Here is a 25,834-nt window from a genome sequence, read left to right as displayed (position 1 = left end):
AAGCAAAGGATCAGGAGAGAAGGAAGAAAGAGGATGAGACAATGTGCTGCTTCTTGGGTCATCCTGCCACCAGCCCTCAAGGCCTTTCGGGCAACTGCCTATTCCAAATCTCAGGCCACCAGAGCCATCTGCAGTCCTGGTGGCTGATGGGTTAGCCCTAGAAGTGTGGCTCAATGGGAAGGGAAAGAAGAAAGGGGGGAAAGCTGTGTTGAGATTAATGGAGTCCCTGCCACTCTCATCCTAGGGCTTTGGCTCCTGGGTCATTTCTGCTTCTCACTGCCCTCACGGCCCTTAACCTCCCCACTCCCCAGTAGGCACAACCAGGGCTCAGGGGGCTTTGAAACAAGAGTCCCGTATCACTCGGGCAAGAATGCACCCATGCAACCAACACTGAGCCCCTGTACACAGCTTGCAGATCCACCATGAATAAGCATCATTGGCTGAGGCCAAGAATGAGAAGTCTGGAGGCAGAAGATCTGGTTGCTGGGGCTGGTTCCAGCTTCATTAGCTAAGGATCCATTAGCTAAGTTATTTAACCCAAGTCTTAAGTTCTCTCATCTGCAAAATGGGTTGTTGTAATGCTCGAGTTGGGCAGAGACTCCCCTGAGATAATGAACAGAAGCGTTTGTAAGGAGTTGCCATTGTGGTGCAGCGGATACGAATCTGACCACTATCCATGAGGACATGGGTTGGATCCCTGGCCTCGTTCAGTGGGTTAAGGATCCAGCGTTGGGTGAGCTGTGGTGTAGGTCGCAGACTTGGCTCGGATCCCACACTGCTGTGGCTGTGGTGTAGGATGGCGGCTACCACTCCAATTCAATCCCTAGCCTGGGAACTTCCATATGCTGCAGGTGTGGCCCTAAGAAGAAAAAAGAAGAAGAAGCATTTGTAAGACATGAAGAATGACACAGCTATCATGTAAGACAGATATGCACTTAGAATTTCCCATCCCCTGCCAGTTTCCCTAAAGCTCACAGACTTCTTGCCAAGTGTTTTGAAAAGCCCCTCACGGCCCGTGGTACCAGGTGTCAGACCCACACACACTGACACGCTGCCTGTATAAATATAGGTTTTATTAATAATGGGTGAAGTCCCACAAATACAACTGGCATCTCTGTGTGATGGGAAGACTCTGTGGCACGGTGGGGAAGGTAGAGGGGTATGTGTACAGGAAAAAGGGGGGACGAAAGCCCTAGGGGAAGGGGAAAATCAGAAGTAGAATGGGCCTGGGTCCCCCTCCAGGAAAGCCAGGCACCTTCTAGGTGTGTGTGTGTGTGTCGCTCTGATGCCCGAGGCCCACCTTGGCTGATAGGAAGCAGATGGAGAGACATGGATGGGAGTCTGAATGAGCAGCAAGTGGCCTTGGAAGGGCTGGGGGAGTGAGAATGCCAGCTTGACACACAAAAGAAGAGCCATAGGGTGGCAGTGGCCAAGTCTAACTTATGCCCGTGCTTGTGCTTGTGTGCGGTCCTGTCCTCCAGGGAACTGGTGCCCAGTGCCACCCCTGGGTTGGGAGGGAGGGAAGACTGGGGAGGGGGGCAGACACCTGCAGATCCTGGGGACACCTAGGCAGCACCAGCCTCATCCTTAGAATCAAAGCAGGATCCCCAGGAGGAAGTTGGCACCCCACCTCCCCACAGCACCCACCACCACCGCACCACCATCACTCTTCCTCTGTGCCCTGGCAGGGCAGAGGGGGACAGTGAATGTGTGTAGGGCTGAGATTGCCTGCTCGCAAGTATGTGGCTGTAACTCAGGAGAGGAGAGGGAGCACTACGGGACCTCTCAAGCAGCGAGAAAGGAGGCTCAGGTCTTTCCTACTCCCTCCCAGAATAAAGTGCATTCTCCAGTTCCAGGGCCGGGTGGGAGAGAAACAAAGACATTATTGCAGAGGTGCCACAGGCCCAGCCCCCACTGGAGGTGACAGGGAATGGGGACAGGGACAGCCCGTAGTGCCAGGCCTCTCCAATCCCCAGGATTGGGAGGGATGACCCAGACAGAAAACCCAGCTTCTGTCCCAAGAGATTGTCCAAACTGGCCAGGGTCTAGAGGCGAGGAGAAGGGAGGCGGAGGAAGAGACTTCCAGAGTCCATCCCTGCTCCGTTCCCACGTCCAAAGGGACATCCAGGGGACCCCACCAGGGCCCAGCCCTGGAACCCCAACCTTATAACAGCCCAGTTTACAAACACTTGTGTGGCGGGGACCCCCAAAGGGGGCCACTTTGGTCAGTTGTAAGTGGGGGCCTGGAGAGCCTGGGGCTCCCAGGCAGACAACAGAGGAGGGTGCCAGGGACAGAAAGGAGGGTGGCAGCCTCCTAGTGGTCTTCACATGCAGATGTTGGGGAGAGGGGGGAGGAAGCTACGGACCGCATCAACTTGGGAAGATGCCTGGGCGGGCCAGAGAGGCCTGGCACCCCGACCCCCAGGGCCGAGGCTGGGAACACAGCCCAGTCCGACAGCCAGCCTACAGAAGAATCGAGAGGGGAGGGTGGCTGCACCAGCAACCAGTGCCCAAGTCTACAAGGTTAAAACAGTCCCAGAGGGCTGGGGCTGGGGGCTTCCTGCCGCGGGGGCTGGGGCGCAGGCCAGGACAAAGCTCTATCTCTCCGACTTGACCCGGTAACGGAGCACAAGGTATGCCAGCAGCCGCAGGGCCAGGAAGAAGATGCCCAAGACCAAGAAGTCCATGTAGAGCTTGGCATCCTCTACATCCAGCGCTCGGAGGATGCTCTGTGGCTCCCGGAAAGGGCAGCGTTCCTCCAAGCAGGTGAGGTCTCCTCGCTCCATGCCATAGATGGTCAGAATCACACCCTCAAAGCCATACCTAGGCAAGCAGCGCCATCAGAGCAGGACACAGAGCACAGGGTCCCCGCTCCCCGGGCAAACTGCCAGAGCCCAGGTGCAATCTCTCACCCTTGGGGCAATGCAGGGAGGAGCAGGAACTGTGAGGAAAGGGGCACTGACCTGACATAGGAGAGGTACGAGCTCCATTGCAGGTACGTGGGGATGGTCTTAAAGCTGACAAAGAAACCGGAGAACAAGAGGACGGGGATGGCGGTAACTGGACCCACAAAGGTGGCCACCTGGAGGGGAGGGAAGGTGACCGGTCCGTCACAGGGATGACCAGGACAGACTCAGGACTGGGGCGACCCCTGGGTTTTCCACACATCCACTCCTTAGGCCAGCCCCTGCTTCCTCCCCCCAGCCCCCGTCCCAGCATGGGGTCCCCACCTGCTAGCCCCTCACCTGTAGGGAATTGGAGGCGGCTCCGATCAGCAACCCCAAAGACTGGGCCACCAAGGCCGTGGCAGTGGCCAGGGCTGAGAAGAGCAGGAAGCGGCTGGTCTCAGCTGGCTGGCCTGTCATCCAGTATACGATGCTGCAGTATACCACCGGGCACACCACCTGGGGAGTGGGCACGGGGCTGGGCAGCGGCCGAGACCCTCCACTCCACCCAGGCAGGAGCCTCTAGACCAGCCATTGCTAGAGCGTCCAGGCCTGGTCTTGCCTCCATGTTCCTATTCATGCTGTCACATCAACTTGACACATGTCCTCTTCCTCCCTGGCTCTATGAACTTCATTCATTTTCCAGTCTCACCTCTTCCATCAAGCCTGCTCAGACCCATTCAGGCATGGTGACTTCTCCATCGTCTGAACTCCTAAGGTCCCTCCCATCTGGACCAGCATATTCCTCATCCTGTCAATTAATTAACTCTCTATATAAAAGCGTTTTGTCCTCATGGATGCCACCACCTCTTGGAGGACGGAGACCAAGTCTACCATGTACAGTATTGCAGGTCACTCCCTGCACAGGACACTCAATCAAGAGGCAACCCAGCTGTGCTCTTCTCACCCTGGCACAATGTGGCCTCCGCCCTGAGGAAGGGATGCCTTTTCTAATTTGCTCAGAGACGTTCTGTGGATCATTGGTGGCCCTGGTGCTTAGAACAGGGTGGTGGTGGCAATAACAGCAACCTAACCCAGCAAACATTATTGGGCACTTGAGCACACGCCAAGGACTATCCTAAGTACTTTTCATGTATTAACTCATTTCATTCCCACGAACAATCCCAAGGAAGATACCGTCATCATTCCACTTTGTAGATGGGACACTGGAGCATGGGGACACTGGAGCAAAGAGAGATTAGGTGACTTGCCCAAAGTCTCTCAGCTAACAAGGTGCAGCAACTGTATTCTCTGATGCCTTGAATAAGAATGAGTGTCACTTGACAAAAAAAAAAAGGTGGCGGGGGGAGCTCCAGTCGTGGTACAGTGGTTAACGAATCTGACTAGGAACCATGAGGTTGAGGGTTCAACCCCTGGCCTCGCTCAGTGGGTAAAGGATCTGGCATTGCCGTGAGCTGTGGTGTAGGTCACAGACGCGGCTCGGATCCCACATTGCTATGGCTGTGGTGTAGGCCAGTGGCTACAGCTCAGATTTGACCCCTAGCCTGGGAACCTCCATATGCCGTGGGAGCGGCCCTAGAAATTGCTAAAAGACAAAAAAAAAAAAAAAAAAAATCAGCGTCACTCATAATTTTCATTATTTTCTGTTTGTCCTAAGTTCCACCAGGTCAAGACTTCTTCGGTCGTGTTCCTTGCCCTGTCGCTCATGCCTGGCCTAGAGCCTGGTGCATGGTGGGTATTCACCACCTGTTGCTAAGTGAATAGAAGTCGAGGAAAGGATGGCAGGGGACAAGGCTGAGAGAGGCAAGCAAGCAAGGATGCAAGACAGGAGGGAAGTGGCGGGAGGAAGGGGCTCACCTGAAAGGGGACATCGGCCATGGTCTTGGCCAGGTAATACGCTTTGAGGCTGTACCAGTAGTTGAGATGCTCCCTCATGAAGACTGCCATCTCTAAGGGGACTGAGGACACAGGCTGATTAGGCACAGCTGTCCGGAACCCTGGCCCTGCCCTGTGCCCACCGCACCCCGCCCCGCACCCAGGGGAGCTGAGCTCAGCTCACAGGTGAGCACAGTTGGCATCAGGGCAGCGAACATGAGGAAGAGCATGGAGAAGAAGAGGCAGCCGGTGTTGTTAAAGACCTTGCTGGCATCGTCGCCGATGTGCAGGTAGAGGAGACCAATGAGCACGCCGATCACCACGTGGGACACGAACCGAAGGTGGGTCAGGACCTGTGTGAGGGGTGATCACACAGGCTAGGGATGGGCAGGCCACACTTGGGTAGGACCCACGGGGGCCCTGGAGGCGGGGGGGCTGAGGGAGGGGCCCCATGGCCATCCTGGTGGCTGGGATCCTACACACCACAAGGCCAGGCCTTCACCACCCATCCCTCCCCCAGTTTGATGCCTCACCGTGTCCCTGAGGATGGACAAGAAGGTCCTCTTGAAGAGGATGCAGAACTGTGTGAGGGTGCTGGTGGCAAAGGTGTGGCTTTCAATGGGATCCACTTCCTGGGGAGAGGAAATTGGATCCCGTGAGCCTCCCCCACCCACCCATGGCACACCCAGCTCTGTTGGTGGGATAATCCCTGAGCCCCATCCCCAGGGCCAGGTCCTCCAGAATTTTCCACCCTTCAATTGGATACCTGGAAGCTGACCCTAGAGGCATGAATCGAAGTGACAATCAGAGAGAGACACGAAGAGGGGGTAAAAACTTGGGAGGAAGGAGACAGAAGGGGAGTTAGGGACATCGTGGAGGCTACTAATAGATCAGCCACTTCACTTTAATCAATTGAAAACATTGACCCTAAGGGGATAATGCCTTTATGCCACCAGCTTCACAATAACATTACCACCAATGATAATAACGATGACAATGGCAACAGGACCTTCCAGTCTTCCAGGGTTTTAGTCTCCGTTTAAGGACGAGAGCTGGCATGGAACAAACACTAACAGTACCAGCCACAGCGGGAAGATCTAAGATCTAATGCGACCTCTCAATAACCCTGTGAAATAAGTATCGTCATCTCCAAGTTAGAGATGATAGGAAACCACACTGCCTATGAGGCCAGAGACCACCTCTGCCTTGCTTTCTAGGTGGCACTGAGGACAGCATGCTAAAGATGCTCAGTAAGAATTTTGCTGAACAAATGAATGAATAAGAAAGCCGAAGCTCAGAGAGGTTAAGTAGGCGTTCCCATTGTGGTTCAGCGGGTTAAGAATCCAACCAGTATCCATGAGGATGCGGCTTCCATCCCTAGTGTTGCCATGAGCTGCGGTGTAGGTCGCAGATATGGCTCGGATCTGGTGTGGCTATGGCTGTGATGCAGGCCAGCAGCTGCAGCTCCAATTCGACCCCTAGCTAGGGAACTTCCATTTGCTGCAGGTGCAGCCCTAAAAAGAAAAAAAAAAAAAAAAGAGAGAGAGAGAGAGGTTAAGTCACGTACCCAAGGTCACGCAGCTAATTAATAGGTCTATTCCACGTCCTGGGTTTCTTCCTAGTGCCCAGTGGCTGTGATGTCTCCGGGGCACAGCCCCTTTGGCAGTGGCACCATTAACAGTAGTCCTGATCCCTCCCCCTCTCCGCACTCTGCCCTCTGCACCCCTACTCACCGGAGGGCAAGGGGGACAGGGCTCAGAGACCTCATTCTTCTCAGGGCTGCTCTTCTTCTCCGCCATGGCACAGAGCCCATTCTGCACAGCCCTGAACAGCAGGGGGTTCAGGTCTCCATACTCTCCAGAGGCCACCTCGATGACTGGGACACAGAGGGGTGTGCTCAGCTAAGAGCTAGCCTTGCTTCCCAAGGGAAGCCAGCCCCTCCTTGGGCAGGTGGGGAAGGCAGGTGACAGTGCCATCTCTGTTCCCCGGGAGGCCCAAGTGCTCGATCGGAACCTCAGGTTGGACCCACCATCATATCCCAGCCCCTACCAACAGGTCCCCACTCACTGAAGTCAGCAGGGTTGTGGTAGGTGGGGCAGTGCAAGCCGAGCCCCTTCAGGTAGGGGATGAGGTTGGTGACCACGCCCTTGAAGATGCACTGACCCTGGCTCAGGATGTAGAGCTGAGGCGGGAAGAGAGGGGCGAGGAAAACATGCCAGGCGGCAAGCGGGTCAGGCTGGTCCCACCAACCCTCTACTGACCCCCCTCCCCATCGCAGGCCAGTCACCTTTGAGACCCAGAGACCCTCACCTTGTCAAACATCTCAAAGAGCTTGGCACTGGGCTGGTGGATGGTGCAAATGATGGTACGGCCCCCCTGGGCCAGCGACTTCATGAGGGACACCACTTGGAAACAGGAGGCGCTGTCCAGACCACTGTCCAGAGAGAGACCAGCAGGGGGCAGAATAAGGTGGGCAGAACCAAGGGAAGGGAGTGTTGGTGAGGCAGCTGCCTTTTTCTTTCTTTCTTTCTTTCTTTTTTTTTTTTTTTTTTTTTTTTTGCTTTTTAGGGCTGCACCCACAGCATATGTAGGTTCCCAGGCTAGGGGTCAAATCAGAGCTACAACTTCCAGCCTACGCCGCAGCCATAGCAACGCAGGATCCAAGCCACATCTGCGACCTACACCATAGCTCACAGCAACACCAGATCCTTAACCCACTGAGCCAGGCCAGGGATTGAACCCCCAACCTCCTGGTTCCTAGTCGGATTCGGTTCTGTTGTGCCAGAACAGGGGAACTCCGGGGCAGCTGCTTTGAGGGGAGGGAGCTGCCAGGAAGGGGGCTGCCCTGGCCATTCCTATAATCCATCCACACTGTATGATTCAGGCATTTGGAGGTACCAAGAAGCCCAGAGAACTGTTCAGTCTAACAAGCATATATTAAGCACCTGTTGGATGCCAGGCACTAGGATAACAAGGATAAATACAACATAGACTCTGGAGGAAGAGAGAGAAATGCACAGATCATTTGAGATAATGTGGGATGTGCTGTAGAAACGTGAGGAGAACTGGGGATTCAGCTGTGCTGTACAAAGGTGTTGGAGGGTAGACAGAGACGGTCCCTTAGTGAGTCTGGAAGAAGAAAGAGCTAAGCCAGGTGAGAGAGGAAGGGCCGGTGTGGTGGTGAAGGGCATTCCAGGCAGAAGACACAGCATGTGCAAAGCTCAGAGGCATGAAACACATGGCTTGACTGAGAGAATTATAAGCCATTCAACATTATTAGAGCATAAAATACAAGACAGCGTGACGCAAGATGTGAAGCCAGAGAAATAGGTTCAGACCAGGACCTTGTAAGTCCTCTGACCTTATTCTGAGGGCAAATGGGAATCGCTGTATGTTTTGGGGCAGGGGGGTTGGCTGCATCTGCAGCATGTGGAAGTCCCTGGGCCAGGGATTGAACCTATGCCGCAGTTGCAGCCTGCACCACAGCTGTGGCAACACCAGATCCTTAACCCATTGCGCCACATGAGAACTTCCAATCACTGCATGTTTTTAAGCAAGGGAGTGAGTATTGCCAGATTTGCCTTTTAGAAAGTTCACCCCGGGTGCAGTTTGGAGGAAGGATGGGCTGGGAGAGCCTGGAGAAGAGGAGACAGGAGTCTGTTGCTGAGATGCAGGCAAGAGTTGATGATGTCCTGAATTTAAGCACTGGAGCTAAGTGTGGGGGTGGGGCGAATCGGAGAGATGGAAAAAGAAGGTAGACTCAGCAGGACGTGGTGACTGATTGACTGTTGGGGCGGGTGGTGGAGAGGAGCGGGCAGCTTCAGGAGGACATCAGGATTTCTGCTTGAGTGAAGGATGGGGCCGCTACGGCAACAGGATTGGCAGGAATGGAGCCCTTCTCTGGCTCCAGGAGTCTGCAAACACATGCTCTGGTCTCCAGCAGTGTAGCAGGTGCAGCCTCCAGCCCTGACTCTGGGCTGAGGGGAGGAGGCATCCCGGTGGGGGAGGAGGGGGGAACTACCTGGTGGGCTCGTCAAAGAACATGACAGGCGGGTTGTTGACCAGCTCCAGGGCGATGGCCAGGCGCTTCCTCTGCCCACCGGAGAGTAGGGCTGTCCTCGTGTGGGAGCAGGACATCAGGCCCAGTGCTGTCAGGATCTCCGTCACCTGGCCCAGCCCCCCCACCCCCACCCCAGGTCAGCTTCAGAGTCTCTGTTTTCCCCCAGCCCCCCCCCCAATTTATTTTATTTATTTTGGCCACGCCTGTGACATGCAAAAGTTCCCAGGCCAGAGATTGAAACCACTCCACAGCAGTGACCTGAGCCACAGCAGTGATGATGCCAGATCCTTAACAGATAGGCCACCAGGGAACTCCCCCACCCCAGTTTTTTTTCCTTTTCTTTTCTTTTCTTTTTAGGGCTGCACCTGTGGCATATGGAAGTTCCCAGGCTAGGGATGGAATCGGAGCGGCAGCTGCCAACCTACACCACAGCCACAGCAATGCCAGATCTGGGCAGAGTCTGCAACCTATGCCACAGCTCATGGCAATGATGGATCCTTAACCCACTGAGCAAGGCCAGGAATGGAACCTGAATCTTCACGAATACTAGTCCGGTTCTTAACCCACTGCCCTACAATGGAAACTCCACCTCACCCCAACTTAAATAAGCATCTCTTTAAGCTCAATGTCCCAGCTTTGACTGCTCCTCTCCCACCACCCAACTCTGGGGCCCCAGAACTCAGCAGCACCAAAAAGGGCAGCTGTCCTGTTCCCCCCTCCCCTCCCCCACTCACCAGCTCCTTCTTCACCTCCTTCTTCTCACTCAGCTTCAGGTTAGCAGAGACCTGGGCCCAGAGAGGAGGCGGATCAGATATGTGTGACAGGGGCACTGCCTCCACTGCTTAGCCAATGGAAAGGAAAGACAGGGACCGCAGACTAAAGAGGGGACAGGGAGGAGGCCACCCAGCCCTCACCATCATGGCTTCCAGCACCGTGAGATGTGGCAGCAGCATATCATCCTGCATGATGTAACAGGACATCTTGCGGAAGGTCCTCAGTTCCCGTGGCCTCCCATTGACCAGGATCTGCCCCTTCATTCCAGACTCCCTGCATAACATTGGTTGGGGATGGGGGTCAAAGACATTTCAGAACATTTTCTGTGGTCCCCAGGGGACCCCCTCTTCCTGGGTCCTGCCCCCATTCCACCCCAGCCTTGTCCTCACCTGTATCCTGCCAGGATGTTCATGAATGTGGACTTGCCAGCCCCTGAGGGGCCCATGATGCCAATCAGCTCTCGGCGGCAGAATTTCCCTGATAGGCACTTAAGGAGGGTCTTATAACCTGTTGTGAGGGAGGGAGGAGGCTTTTGATCAGGGCTGCAGCGAGCAGAAGCACCCACACTCTTAGGAGCAGCCAGGGCTATCAATGAACTAGGCGGTCCCTCGTCAGTGTGAGTGGGTTAGGATGGAGGAGGGACCTTCAGAGCCCCCACAATCACCTATACCCTCTCAGCCTGTTCCCCTAGAAACAACCACCATGAAAGCCAAAGTACTCAAGATGACATTGCTCTCTGAAGGCCCTGGGAAAACCCCCATAACTCATGGATGGGCCTGAAAAGGGGATCGAGGTTATAGGAGACCCTGCTCCTCATCTGCAAATGCTCCCGCACCCCCTCCAGGAAGACCGTCCCGATGATCCAGCCCGAGCTGGCTGACGGTCCTCTGCGTCCCCAGAGCACTTCTCATGTGCCAGCGTGTTTGTTACTTGATGTGCCTGCCCCTTGCCCCCTCCCCCAGCCTCTTAGTCACTCAGCTTCTTGGAGGCAGGGTCTGTGTCTTACTCATCTTTGTAACCTTAGCAGACTGGCTGGCATGTGCTAGATGCTCAATAAGTGTTTGTTCTAAGAGTATGTGTTCTCAGAGCCTTGGCCTCATTCCGAAAAAGCTTTCTTCGGTTGTACTCTCTCTGCCCACCAGGCTTGTCTCTGCAGCCCCTAACATGGCCCAGTAAAATCTCACCTTTCGTTCACTCACTGGGAGGCAGCATATGCATTAAGAGTACAGGTTTGGAGTCAAGTGGATCTATGTTCAAATTCTGGCTCCACACTTACCAGCTGTGACCTCAGGCAAGTTGCTTAACCTCTCTGAGCTCCAGGTCCCTCATCTGTAAAATGAGGATGATAGTACCTATCTCATGGGGTTGCTATAAAGATTCAACGAGATAATATATGTAAAGCATATGACACAGTGCTTGGCACATAGAGCACATTAAGAACAAGTGACATTTTATTATCGATTCCATTTTAAAAATGCTTATTGATATATACTACATTCCAAGCTCTGTACCAGACACTGGACCAAAAAAATACGGAAGGCATAGTTCCTGCATTCCAGAAAGTGGTAGTCTAGGTAAAAAAAAGATTGATAAGTAAACATCTTGGAAGTTCCCTGTGGCGCAGTAGGTTAAGGATTTGGCATTGTCCCTGCTACAGCTGGAGTCCCTGCTGTGGCATGGGTCTGATCCCTGGCCTGGGAACTTCCACATGCCATGGGTGCAGCCAAAAAAAGAGTTTAAAAACAAAAAGAAAGAAAATATCTATGGATCTGAAGAAAGATAAAGCAAGGATTTATAACAGAAGTATAAATCATGTGCAGTGAAAATGCAGAAAATGGAATTGATGATTAGAGAAACGCAAATCAAAACCACTATGAGGAGTTCCCGTCGTGGCGCAGTGGTTAACGAATCTGACTAGGAACCATGAGATTGCGGGTTCAGTCCCTGCCCTTGCTCAGTGGGTTAACCATCCGGCGTTGCTGTGAGCTGTGGTGTAGGTTGCAGACGCGGCTCGGATCCCACGTTGCTGTGGCTCTGGCGTAGGCTGGTGGCTACAGCTCCGATTCAACCCCTAGCCTGGGAACCTCCATATGCCACGAGAGCGGCCTAAGAAATAGCAAGAACAACAACAACAACAACAGCAACAACAACAACAAAAAACCACTATGAGATACCACCTTACACCGGCCAGAATGGCCGTCATCAAAAAGTCTACAAAAAAATAAGTGCTGGAGAGGGTGTGGAGAAAAAGGACCCTATTACACTGTTGGTGGGATTGTAAATTAGTGCAACCACTGTGGAAAACTGTATGGAGATTCCTCAGAAAACTAAAACTAGAACTACCATTTGATCCAGCAATCCCACTCCTGGGCATCTATCCAGAGAAAACCATGACTCGCAAAGACACATGTACTCCAGTGTTCGCTGCAGCACTATTTGCAATAGCCAAGACATCGAAACAACCTAAGTGTCCATCGACAGAGGAGTAGATCAAGAAGATGTGGTACATTATACACAATGAAATATTACTCAGCTATTAAAAGGAACAAAATAACGGCATTTTTAGCAACATGGATGGACCTAGAAATTATCATGCTAAGTGAAGTCAGTCAGACAATGAGACACCAATAACAAATGCCATCACTTACATGTGGAATCTAAAAAAAGGACACAATGAACTTTGCAGAACAGATACTGACTCACAGACTTTGAAAAACTTATGGTTTCCAAAGGAGAGAAGTTGGGGGGTGGGGGGGTGCACTGAGGATTTGGGATGGAAATGCTATAAAATTTGGTTGTGATGATCGTTGTACAACTTTAAATGTAATAAAATTCATTGAGTAATAAAAAAGAAAAAAAATGGAATTGATGAAGGTGGAAGGGCAAGGGGAAAATCAGAAAGGGCTTCATGGAAGAGGTGGCATTGAGCTAAGTCTTGAAGGATGAGCAGCATTTCAAAATGGAAAGAGAAGGCAGAGGCTCTCCAGGCTTTGGGAGGAAGAGCTCTGCTATATAAGAGTTTATGTAATAGAATCTAGGGAGCAGAGGGCAAAGACTTCATGGACTCAACTGGTGAGACACAGGGGTGGAGAGGAAAGATAAAGCGGAGGAGGTTGGCCTTGCCAGCTGCACAAGCAACACCAATCCCCAAGCATGTACTTTGCTCACTACTACCCTCCTCTGACCCCTACAGAGCCCAATTCCCTCTCCACTCTTCCTCCTTAGCAGAGGCAGTGAGGGATGCGATTTTCACCCTCCCTCCACAGCACCAAGCTGTCCCTCTGGACACATCCGGTCAGAGAGGGGACCGCTGCTGCCCACTGAAAGAGCCTGATCACACCAACTGCCTAGATGGTGCTTTCCAGTTTACAAAGTTCATTGCCAAAATCTCTGCTATAGCAACATGGATGAGGCAATTGGGGCCCAGAGACATCCAGTGACTCACTCAAGGTCACACAGCAAGTTCTTTACTGGAAGAGGGGAAGTCATGGATTCCAGCCCTCTTCCTCAATCATCATCACAGAAAGACGTGTGCTTGTACACACCAGCGTATGCCTTTCAGAGACACTCATAGGAGATGACTTCTGCAGGGGAAGTAATTGGTAACGATGAACCTTCCCCTCATTTAATCACAGCCAAGCACTGGATTGAACACTGATGCCAAATTCAAATATTATCTTACTCTTGCCTTTCACAGAGCATTTTCGCAGCTAACGTCTCAGCTGAGCTGCACAACAAGCCTGTGTGGCGGGTGCTCTTATCCTCCCTGCTTACAGATGAGGAAAGTGAGGCCAAGAGAGGGTAAGCAGCCTGCCCAAGGTCACTCAGTTCACAAGTGGCTAGGAACCCATACCTTTGGACTCCTGCTGGACCACAATGGCTCAGCATGGAAGGGGACCGCCAGGCCTTCAGGATGGAGACCCACCAGAGTTCTAGTTCTGCCTCAGTCAGTAACTCTCTTTGCGATTTTATTAAGTCAGTCTTTCAGGGCCTCCACTTCCTCATCTGTAAATGAAGGATAGGGAGTTCCCACTGTGGCTCAGTGGTAACAAACTCTACTAGTAAACATGAGGATGAGGGTTCGATCCCTGGCCCCACTCAGCAGGTTAAGGATCCGGTGTTTCCGTGAGCTGTGGTGTAGGTCGCAGGCTCGGCTCAGAGCCTGTGTTGCTGTGGCTGTGGTGTAGGTTGGCAGCTGCAGCTTCAATTCGACCCCTAGCCTGGGAATTTCCATATGCCATGGGTGCGCCCCCCCCGGAAAAAAAAGGGTAGTATTATCTCCTCCCAAGGACATAATAAGGTTGTTGTGACTAGTAAGTGAGATAATTAAAAATAATTAATAGAAAAATGTTTTGAATTGAAAGTCAAGAAATGTCATATATAATGAGGAGAGGCAGGTGACAAATTCTTACCTGGGAAAGACAGAAATCTCCCTCTCTCCACACCTTTTGCCCTTTCACCTCTCTGCCCACCTCTAACTGCTTTCCATCTTCCAGAGAAAAGGAGGGGGAGTCCAGTGAAAAAAGAAGTCAGAGAGAGGAGGACAGAGGGCAGAGAAAGGGGCAAGGGATGGAAAAAAATGCCAAAATAGACAGTAGAGCAGGATGGGGGGGCTGGCAAGGGCAAAAGAGACAAGGACACAGCCATGGGTGTTCATTTGTGGCTGGTGGGTTGAAGCAACCAGACAGCTGGTCCATCGAGTCACATTTCTTTTGTGTTTGCATTTCTCCTTAGAACTGTGAGGACATGAGAGGGCTAAGGAAATAATAGCTCTCTTCTCATTTTGCCCAGAGCCAGTTTTGGGGCCAAGAGGCTGCTTAGGGATAGGAGGCTGAGCGGGGAGCCCAGATGCCTCTGTTTCTATTGGCTTAGGCCCTGTGACCTTTTTGGCCACTTATGGGACCAGGAGTAGGGACTGCAGAGACAGTTCAGGCTCAGCCCTGCTCTGAAGCACCCTAAACATCTCTTAAACCTCAGAGAACAATGTCCCAGCTCCACCCCTGACCCACACCCAGGCTCTGGGAAAAAACCCAGCTTCTATATTCCCAGCTCAACCTGCTTAGGGCAGGCGCTTGTGGTGGGGTTGGCAAAAAATGTAAGGGATGCGGGCGATGGGCAGGGTTCAAAGGAACTCAGAGCCCCAGCCAGACCTTACCCACCCGTTCTGAGGTGAGAAATGTGGAGGAGATGGGGAATGCTGTACCAGGGAAATTATGAGAGAGAAAAGAATCACGGAGAGCTGGAAAACCTGGCTTCTGGTCCCAGCACTGCCACTTACTAGATGTGTGACATTTGTCAAGTTGCTCAACTTTTCTGGACCTCAGTTTCCTTATTAGTAACAGAGGGATGTCATCTACCCTGCTAAACCTTCACCCTCCCTGCCTTGGAGTTCTTTGGCAAGAATGAAGTAAGACAGGCATGAGAACATCTTTGAAAATCAGCAGCGCTCTACAGGTACAAGGATTTTTGCTCACCGCTGGGGACAACCCCCACAACACAGCCCCCACATTCCATGCCAGCCCTCAAAGACAGGAGTCTACCCTGGAAGGAAGAAGGAAAACTCCTCAAGGACCAGAGGTGATAGTGTCAACTTAGAAGAGGAAAGTTTCAATAACCCATTGAATCTAGTGTCCCATAGTGCTTACAGGTGTAGGGGCGGTGCAGACCGTGGCACCTCAGCTGTGCCCACAGTGAGTGAGGGGTCATTTTAGTGGGCCCCATCCTGCAGAATTTGCAGAACGGGGACACCCAGGCCTCCGGCTCCCAAAGGGGCAGCTCCTGGGGGCCCAATGCTCTCCACCAGGCTGCTCCCTTACCCCGTTTGCGCCAGCAGGGCCCCTCCCTCACGGAATAGGAGAGCTCCACGAACTCAATGTCCACGGCTGAGCGCTTGGGTAGGTGGGAGAAGCGCTGGGCTTCGGTGATGTGGTTCTCCACCTTCTTGAGGTGCGTGGTCAGCATTGGGGGCTCCGCCCCATCCTCCAGCGCCACGGCCATGGCCACAGCCCCAGGTCCTAGTCCACAGCCCACAGCCTCCAGCGCCTTCTCCGCCATCACGCCGCCGCCGCCGCCGCCGCCGGCCTGCAGAAAGAGGGCCTGCTCAGTTTCGGGCAGACCTCGATCCCTGGCTCAAAGCGCCCTTGCTTTCTAATGCTGCCCTCGCCCCCAGTCCCCGCCTCCTCGGGGTAGATCGGCTACTGGGAGCATCCTACAGCCCACCGCCGGAGCACCTGCCCTCCGCCGACCACTACTCCCGCGCAGCAACGTTCAGTCCACACCTCTCCTCGGTCCCGGGCAGCCCCAGCCCCAGCCTGGCCCCAGCCCGGTCCCTCAAAGCCCTCGCCCGCTCCCTCCTCCCCACCGAGGCTCTAATCTCCTTACCCCGCAGGCCAGCAGCCCCTGGGGACTAGATGGGGGAGGGGAAAAAAGAAGGGGTGGCCGACGGAGGTTGCCTGCTGGGAGGTCAGGGTAGCAGGGTGAGCGCAGGGTGGACCAGGCAAAGGCGGTGGAAGAGCAGGCTCTGAGCCTCCCGCTGCGTCCCCCTCCCCATCCCTAGGAGATACGCCCCGGCCGGCCCCTCCCGCCGGCGCCCCTGGGTCCGCGGGACCTGGGCTCTCCCCAAAGATCGGCGCACCACCCGGACTCAAAACCCCCACTGCCAATTAAGCCCCTCAAGGCGGGCTCACTTCCTCTCACCTCCCGCGTGCCTGGTCACCTTGACGCGCTCCCGGGCCGATTTGGAGCCGGGATGCTTAGCGCGGCCACGGGCCAAGGATGGAGACTTTGGGCCCTCCTTACCTGCCTCAGGCTGCGGCACCGGCGTCCCGGCTCCCGGTCCCGGCGGCCGGGCCGGGGCGGGGCCGGGGCGGGGCAGGCGACAGGGGAGGGCCCGGGCCTCAAGTCGGAGGAGAGATGACTAGGTTGGGAAGGGGTGATTGCGGTGCGCCCCTACTCCGCTCGGCCGCGCACACCCGGTTCCCTGAGCCCCTCAGCGCTGTGTCCTCCCGAACCAGCCGGGCGACTGCGCTCTGCTCCGCTGCTGCTCCCGGGTCCCGCTGTTCTTAAAGGGCCCGCGCCGCCCCTCAGTCCGCTGGGAGCGAGGATGGCGAAGGGGAGAGCCGAGCCAGCGACGCAGGGTGCCGGAGCTGGTGCAATTGTGGACCCAGGACTGGGGACTGGTGGCGAAGGGCAGACTTGGGGGCAGTGAGGAAAGGAGAACTGAAGTCACTCAGAGGGGACGGCTTCCTGGATTATAGACTATACAATGGTGATGGGGGAGGGGGTACAGATTCCATCACTCTCAAGGGATTGCGAAGCTGTCAGACTGTCTGCACTGCCCCCCCCCCCCATCGATTTCCCTCAGTTCTGGCCCTTGAGCTCAGGCACACACACCTCCGCCCTCGAATCCCCAAACTAGATAAAACGGCTTTGAAAGCAAGTCTTGGAACCTCCTCCATACTACCACCCCCACAGCCCACAACCGCACCCCGCCCCCAGCCCTCCCCCCAAGCCATTCCCTCTCTCAGGGAGAGACTAGTTTAAAAGGGACGGAAGGTGGCCGTTTTGGCGGAGCATGCAGGCAGCTAGCTCCAAGGTTAAACTGGTACCCAGAGTTGAGCCTGCTCTGATGGTGGAAATCTTTATTCTCCCGGGCAAATTCGGGCCCTTAAGACAGGCAATGCCTGATGCTGGAGGCACCTGTGTGCCAAGGCCTACACACAGGGCTCCCAGAACACTGACATGCGTGCCTTCTCTCCCTCATCCCACAAGCCTTCAAATGTAGATCCCCAGAGCACTCTTGAGGCTTTCTCCTGCTCTGCTCCTTTCTCAGGCAATTCCTCTTGGCCCCTGCCTGCCCTGGCCCCAGTCTTCAAGGGGTAAGTAGGTTAGCTGACTGAGACATGTGACCTGAGCTTTTAAGTTCCCACCTGTCACACAGCAGAGACGATGGGAGGGGACGCTGCTGGTGATGCTGCCACCGCTGAGGCTTCTTCTTACTGCAGCAGATGAGAGGTTACTAGCAGTCAAACCTCTCCCCTCCTGGTTCCCCTCCCCCTGCCCCACCAGCCTCTCCGCAGCCTGGAGGCTGGCGGCCCCTGCAGGACATTTCCAGGCCCCATCCTGTGGCAGAATTTCACACTGGTTTTGTTTTGGTTTTTTTTTTTTTTTTTTTTTTTTGCTTTTTAGGGCCACACTCGCGGCATATGGAGGTTCCCAGGCTAGGTGTCAAATCAGAGCTACAGCTACTGGCTTACAGTATAGCTCATGGCAACGCCAGATCCTTAACCCACTGAGCGAGGCCAGGGATAGAACCCACAACCTCATGGTTCCTAGTGGGATTCGTTTCTGATGCGCCATGACAGGAACTCCTTTATACAGATGTTAGGTCCAATTCTCTCTACCTTCCCCCACCCTCGACCCCATGCTCCAGAGCACCAACCTCCAGTGCTCTGCTGTGGACTTCCCGCCCCAAGAGTTGCATTATCTCATTTAATGCTCACACTATCCCTATGAGGAGGGTATTTCAACATCTCTTTAGAAATAAAGAGGAGTTCGGAGTTCCCATCGTGGCTCAGTGGTTAATGAATCCAACTAGGAACCATGAGGTTGCGGGTTCAATCCCTGGCCTTGATCAGTGGGCATTGCCGCAAGCTGTGGTGTAGGTTGCAGACACGGCCCGGATCCCGCGTTGCTGTGGCTCTGGTGTAGGCCGGTGTCTACAGCTCCGATTCGACCCCTAGCCTGGGAACCTCCACATGCCGTGGGAGCAGCCCTAGATAAAGCAAAAAACAAAACAAAACAAAAACAAACAAACAAACAAAAAATAAAGTCTCTAAAAAAAAAAAAGAACTCAGCTAGTATCCATGAGGATGTGGGTTTGATCCCTGGCCTCCCTTAGTGGGTTAAGGATCCAGCATTGCCGTAAGCTGTGGTGTAGGTTACAGATTCGGCTCGGATCCCACATTGCTGTGGCTGTGGCATAGGCTGGCAGCTGCAGCTCCGATCTGACCCCTAGCCTGGGAACTTCTATGTGCTGCAGGTGCAGGCCTAAAAAGAAAAAAAGAAATAAAGAAACTGAGGCATAGGTAGGCTAAGTAATGTACCCCAGAGGACATGCTCAGTTGGGAGAAGAACAGGGCTTGAACCCTAAAGTCCTGGCCTTTACCCGCTCTGCTATAAGGCCTCTGGGAACCCTATTCTCAAACAGACTGTCTCCCTTCATTTTCTAGACAGGCTCGTCAGAGTCGAGTGACACTCCCCTCCATTCCCTGGCATATGACTTCCCAGGTCTCAGGAAAATGTTCTGCCCTTCCTTAGGAAGACCCTGTCCCCATTCCTCAGGACAGCCTTTCCTACCTGCAGAGGCCAACATTTCCAAGCCTTCTATCAGTTTTCCACCCTGTGGGATTCACTCCCCTGCCACAGAGCAGTGGTCCTGAGCCTTGACTGAAAGTTGACATCACTTGGGACTTTCAAGAGCTGTTTAGATAATACTCTGAACAGTTCATTCTGATCTCTAAGGTGGCATCCTGGCATTAGCATTTTTAAAAGCTTCCCAATCGATCCCACTGAGTAGGTAAAGGGCAGCCACTGCCCCAGATGAACCTTCCATTCCCTGGATTAAGGGTTCTGCCATGCACTCACTAAAGGCCTCTCTCTTCTTTAGAATGAGCCTCCCCACTCTCTAGGCTACCCTCTCCCCCTTCCTTTTTCTTTCGTTCTTTTTTTTTTTTTTTTGGTGTTTTTAAGGTCGCACCCACTGCATATGGAAGTTCCCAGGCTAGGGGTTGAATCTGAGCTGTAGTCACCAGCCTATACCATAGCTCAGGGCAACACAGGATTCTTAACCCACTGAGCAAGGCCAGGGATTGAGCCTGCATCCACATGGACACTAGTGGGGTTCTTTACCACTGGGCCACCATGGGAACTCCCTCTCCCCAACTCGTGAATATATCTTCCATGTCCTGAATTTGGAGTCAGAAGGTTATTTGGTTTTGTTGTTGTTGTTGTTGTTGTTTAAAGAGTCCTTTTATTTTTTTATTTTACTTTATTTATTTTTTGTCTTTTTAGGGCCATATCCACGGCATATGGAGGTTCCCAGGCTAGGAGCTGAAACAGAGTTGCAGCTGCCTGCCTACACCACAGCCACAGCAACCCGGGATCCGAGCCAGGTCTGCGACCTACACCACACCTCACAGCAATGCCAGATCCTTCCCACTGAGCAAGGCCAGGGATTGAACCCGAAACCTCATGGTTCCTAGTCAGATTGTTTCCACTGAACCACGACAGGAACTCCTAGATGAAGAATTTTTATTCTCAAGAACAGATCATACACCCTTACTCTCCAGGTCAGATTTGCCATGGTTCAAGGTCATTTCATTTCCTTGTGAAAGGAAGGGAAACTACATTTATTGTATGTCAACTATGTGCTAAGCACCAAGCATAGAGATGTGCTCTCCAAAGAAAAAGCTACGTCTGTTTCTTTCGGCCCTTAATTCCCAGATCCTGTGCACAAAGAAAACCCACTCAATAGATATTTGTTCACTAAACAGTCTACCCAGTCCTTAAAACAAATTTGAGGCAAGTATTATCCTCCTGTGTTTCAGATGTTTCGGATAAGGAAACTGAATCTGAGGAATGTATAAACATGAGGTCACACGACTCATGTGATAGGTTTGGGGATCCGAATTCAAGGCTGGACATTGTGTTGTGGTTTTTGTTTTTGTTTTGGGTGGGTTTTCTTGGGGGGGGTTGTTTTGTTTTGTTTTGTTTTTTGCTTTTTTTTTTTTTTTTCCTTAAGGGCCACACCTGTGGCATAGGGAAGTTCCCAGACTAGGGGTCGAAAAGGAGCTACAGCTGCCAGCCACAGCAACAGCCACAGCCACAGCAACATCAGATCCAAGCAGTGTCTGCGACCCACATCACAGCTTATAGCAACACCGGATCCTTAACCCACTGAGCAAGGCCAGGGATCCAACCCGCATCCTCATGGATACTAGTTGGGTTCTTAACGCGCTGAGCCACAACGGGAGCTCCCTATTTTTGGATTTCTTGGCGGCAGCACGCAGCAGCATCTCAGTTCCCAGACCAGGGATTGAACCCAGGCTTCAGCTTTTCAACCTTCTAGAGGTCCAGTAGGACAGACCCTCCCCCAATCTGGGAGAGACCCCCAACTCCCTCAACATCTCTTCAAAGACAGAACTTGGACTCCCTAGAATTCACACCTCTAACTCCAAGAAGAGACGTCATAACTCAAGAGCAGTGGTTCTCAAGCTTAGCGCACAATGGAGGGCTCCTTATTGTACAGGACACTGGGCCTTCTTCCCAGAGTTTCTGATTCAGTATCTGGGGTAGGGTCAGAGAATTTGCAACTCTAATAAGTTGCTAGGGGAGTTCCAGTTGTGGCTCAGCGGGTCAAAAACCTGACTAGTATCCAGGAGGGTGCAGGTTCAATCCCTGGCCTCACTCAGTGGGTTAAGGATCCAGTGTTGCCACGAGCTGCGGTGTAGGTCGCAGTTGTGACTCGGATCTGGTGTTGCTGTGGCTGTGGCCTATACTGGCAGCTGCAGTTCCAATGTGACCCCTAGCCTGGGAGCTTCCATACGCCGCAGGAGTCTCCCTAAATAATAAGTCGCTAGGTGAGGCTGATGCTGCTAGCCTGGGGCACACTTTGACTTCTCATCTTCAGACGAAATTTCCAGTCTCTTACCATGGACTTTCCTTCTCTCCCCAAATGGACCCTCCCCTCCATTCTTTGAAACTGATGTCTTTCCTATTTCTAGGATGCTCCCCAATTCCTGTCCCAGAACCTCCCACTCCACATCAAGACAGACTCCATCACAGGCATGTTCCTTAGATCTAGATGGGAGAGATTATTGGTAATTGACTTACAAGGAGCAAGGAAGAAGCAGAAAATTTCTGTGTCAGCTTAGTGCTTGGAGCTAATCTAGCAGGCACAGGGTGCACTGGGCAGGGATTTGAGGGAGAAGCAGTTGGTAACGAGCTTTATGGACATATGGGGAAAGGGCAGTAGGAAAGTGCTATAGGATCTGGGAAGAAGTTGGACTGGGAACTTTGGAACAGACTCAGTTCTGCTTCCGCCACCCCAGGCCCCCTGTCCCTCCCGGCCTCCCATGCCCACCGTGACAGTCTCTCATCTGGATAGACTTGTAATTTGGAAGGACCCTCTGCTGGTCACTTGGGGAAATGCAGCCCAGGTTTGGGAGTGCGTGGTGGATAAAGAGGGAGGCTGATAAGATAGGAAGTCTAGGCAGCAGTAGGGTACTTACTAGGCAGAGACCCTTCTGCTGCCTTTTTAAAAAGTCTCTATTGTTTAGAAATATAAGAATGTAACATATATAACAAAGTCAAGCAATATTGAAGTATATTTTTAAAGTGCAATATTTGTCTCTCCATCTCTTTCCTGCCATGTCATACCGTTTTTTTTTTTTTTTTTTTTTTGGCTACGCCTTTAACATGTAGAACCTCCCATACCAGGGATGAACCCGAGGCACAGCAGCTGCTGCAATGACAACGCTGGATCCTTAACACGTTGCTCCACAAGGGAGCTCCGCCATTTCCTTTTGATAAGAAGAAAATGAGGGGTTCTCTGAAGCAGCAGAACACCAAGGTTCTCTGCCTAAGAGTCACTGCCTATTTTCCTTGAGAACCCACACACTTCCCACCTCCCAGTCTCGGCTTCCTTCCCCTAGAATCTGACCTCCCACCACACCCCTCTACCCTTTTTGTGGAACCAGCCTGAGACCAGGCTGTCAAGGACCCGTTCCCCTGCTCCTAATACAGGGCCCACTCCACTGGAGGGTGGACAGAAAGGCCACTGCTGGTAGGTGTTCAAAACACCTGATTTCCCTTGGTTTCTGCTACTCCATTGACCTCAGTCTCCACTCAGCAGCCTACTACTTTGTGGACATGTACTCTGGACTCTAAATAGCTCCATCTCCATTTAAAAATATCCCTTTTCCAGAGTTCCCTTGTGGCTCACAGGTTAAGGATCCAGCATTGTCACTGCTGTGGCTCTGGTTATAGCTGTGGTGAAGTTTTGATCCCTGGCCCAGGAATTCCCCCATGCCAGGGATGTGGCCAAAATAAAAAAAAAAACTAAAATGTCTCTTCTGACTACCTTTCCCTCCTGACCCTTAATTTTCAGAGGCTTACCTTATTTGATTATAACTACTCCCTTGCAGTCTCCCAGGGCCTCGGTCCAGCTTGGACCTCATGATCCTTCTCTGGCTGCTCTAATTACCTTGCTCCTTGGCCCTAGGCAATCCACCTCCAGGTTGGCAGGCCATGCTGACGATCAACCCCGTGGTCTGTCTTCTGCTTTTGCTCCAGGGGTGCTGGTATCTGCTACAAAAAGAGTCTGATTGTATTGAAGTTGCCACTGCCTGATCTTGGTCTTCAGCCTCAGCTGAGTTGTCAGGTGGATCAATCTCTCTCCTGTATGTAGCTTTTTAAAAAAATTATTACAGGAGTTCCCGTCGTGGTGCAGTGGTTAACAAATCCGACTAGGAACCATGAGGTTGCGGGTTCAATCCCTGGCCTTGCTCAATGGGTTAAGGATCCGGCGTTGCCATGAGCTGTGGTGTAGCTTGCAGACACGGCTCAGATCCCGTGTTGCTGTGGCTCTGGTGTAGGCTGGCAGTAACATCTCTGATTTGACCCTAAGCCTGGGAACCTCCATATGCCAAGGGAGTGGCCCTAGAAAAGGCAAAAGGACCAAAAAAAAAAAATTATTACAGTATAGTTGATTTACAATGTTCCTTCAATTTCTGCTGTACAGCAAAATGACCCAGCCACCCATACACACCCTTTTTTTTTTTCATTTTCCATCAGATTCTTACCCTAGAGACTGGATACAGTTCCCTGTGCTGTACAGAAGGACCCCATCACCCATCAGTTCTAAATATAACAGTTTGTATCTACCAACCCCAAACTCCCAGTCAGTCCCCCTCTCTCCCCACCCCCATCCCTGGAAAACACAAGTCTGCCCTCCATGTCCATGATCTGTTTCTGTTTTGTAGACAGATAATTTGTGCCATATTTTAGACTCCACATATAAGCGATTTCATATGGTGTTTGTCTTTCTCTTTCTGATTTATTTCACTTAGTATGAGAGTCTCTAATTCCATCCATGTGTCTGCAAATGGCATTATTTTGTCCTTTTATGGCTGAATAATACTCCGTTGTATATCTGTACCACATCTTCTTAATTCATTATCTGTTGATGGACATTTAGGTTGTTTCCATGTCTTGGCTATTGTGAATAATGCTGCAATGAACATATGGGTGCATGTATCTTTTTCAATGAAAGTTTTGTCCAGATATATGCCCAGGAGTGGGATTGCTGGATCATATGACAGTTCTATATTTAGTTTTCTGAGGTACTTCCACACTTTTCTATTTTTTTGACCATATTAAAGTACAAAATTTAATGATTTTCTGTTTATAGAAGACATATGTAAAACTGTGATAATGGGTTAAGAAGAGAATTAGCAAAATATCAAAAATATGAGTCAAAATATAGTACAGGTGACATTTTTCTTAAGTTACAAGGTAAAATTATAGACAACAACCTTTTGGAGCTGAATGATGTAGCCATAATTTTTTTAATTGCACAAACTAATGTTCTAAAACGTTTTCAAATACACAAAAACCCTTGAGAAAGTTGGTATTAAATATGTATTCCATAAACTTTTACTGTAAATACAGCAAATTTTACAAATGTCCAGGAATATAAAATAAAGCTGTTATCTGTATATACCTCCATTAGGGATTCATTTTACCAAGCTCTACTTCCAAGAGGGCATCTTAGAATTTGAGTCATGCAAAGCTCTACTTAAAAGAGACACATGCACCCGCATGTTCATTGCAGCACTATTCACAATAGCCAGGACATGGAAACAATCCAAATGTCCATCGACAGAGGATTGGATTCGGAAGATGTGGTATATATACACAATGGAATACTACTCAGCCATAAAAAAGGATGACATAATGCCATTTGCAGCAACATGGATGGAACTAGAGACTCTCATACTGAGTGAAATGAGCCAGAAAGACAAAGACAAATACCATATGATATCACTTATAACTGGAATCTAATATCCAGCACAAATGAACATCTCCTCAGAAGAGAAAATCATGGACTTGGAGAAGAGACTTGTGGTTGCCTGATGGGAGGGGGAGGGAGTGGGAGGGATCGGGAGCTTGGGCTTATCAGACACAACCTAGAATAGATTTACAAGGAGATCCCGCTGAATAGCATTGAGAACTATGTCTAGATACTCATGTTGCAACAGAAGAAATGGTGGGGGAAAAACTGTAATTGTAATGTATACATGTAAGGATAACCCGACCCCCTTGCTGTACAGTGGGAAAATAAAATAAAATTAAAAAAAAAAAAAGAATTTGAGTCATGATTGCTTACTTCCTTAGTTAGCTGTGTGGTCCATGAGCAGTTTGGAGACACATCTGCTTGGGGAATTGTAGGACATCTGATTCACCTAGACTCATAGTAAGCACCCAGAAATGTGGTGGGCTTTTTATCAGTTACTCACACCCAGGGGCAGGCAGACATGTGGCTAAAAAAACTCCAGAATGCTGGGAGTATGAAAACCTCCCAGTACAAAGGGGTTTCTCCAAGGTTTTGATGGGCTCCTCATTTAATTTTAAGGTGGTAACTGGAATCTGGGTGCGTGCATAAGGACTTGAAAACCAGAGAAATTTACACCTCTTACTGGGAATGCTCCATCCTTTGCTCTGTGTAGGTGTGTTATGTCCACAGTCTGAGTCTGTTGGCTTCTTCCCACCCATGATATCTCCATCACTTCTGTCACCTTGCAGGTAGTAAATCAGGTCAGGGATACTCTAGATAGCAGAGGACCCAGGCTAGAACAAATCTACATGTGAACAGCTCCCAAACTACCATCTCTTTTTTCTGTTCTAGACTTTTTTTTTCCCATTCTTTTGGGTGCTTGATACCATTGCAAAGGTATGGACAAAAGGTCACGCAGGCATTATTGAGGGTGAAGGATATAGACGTGGAAAAGTGATATTTCTCTGCCCCCCAGAAAAGGCAGAGGAGAGATTCAAGATATTTTATTTTTGAGGGGTCAATGGTACGTTTAGGTTCAGCCTACTGTTGTGTGTCTTCCCCACTCTTTCTTGATGGCACTAGCATTCTACCTGACTTCCAGGC

The 25,834-nt window shown here is 51.5% G+C and overlaps 1 protein-coding gene across 2 annotated transcripts; it reads right to left on the bottom strand.

Moving 5' to 3' along the window:
• ABCG4 (ATP binding cassette subfamily G member 4) lies at positions 1,053–17,052 on the bottom strand. Of its 2 annotated transcripts, XM_013979467.2 has the most exons (15): positions 16,414–17,052; positions 15,432–15,696; positions 10,005–10,122; positions 9,756–9,888; positions 9,576–9,626; positions 8,803–8,948; positions 7,092–7,215; positions 6,849–6,963; positions 6,515–6,657; positions 5,315–5,413; positions 4,966–5,134; positions 4,764–4,864; positions 3,246–3,404; positions 2,964–3,082; positions 1,053–2,823 (listed from the first exon to the last, which is right to left on the bottom strand). In XM_013979467.2, exons 2-15 carry the CDS (start codon positions 15,667–15,669, stop codon positions 2,598–2,600), a joined length of 1,941 nt encoding a protein of 646 aa, XP_013834921.1. In that variant the 5' UTR covers positions 15,670–15,696; positions 16,414–17,052; the 3' UTR covers positions 1,053–2,597. The 2 variants fall into 2 exon arrangements, with proteins under 2 accessions (XP_013834921.1, XP_013834922.1); XM_013979468.2 differs by having other exon boundaries at positions 1,057–2,823; positions 15,432–17,052.

Source organism: Sus scrofa, chromosome 9, assembly GCF_000003025.6.
Source record: "Sus scrofa isolate TJ Tabasco breed Duroc chromosome 9, Sscrofa11.1, whole genome shotgun sequence".
NCBI classification, from domain to species: Eukaryota; Metazoa; Chordata; class Mammalia; order Artiodactyla; family Suidae; genus Sus; species Sus scrofa.
This window is presented reverse-complemented; position numbering and strand designations above follow the sequence as displayed.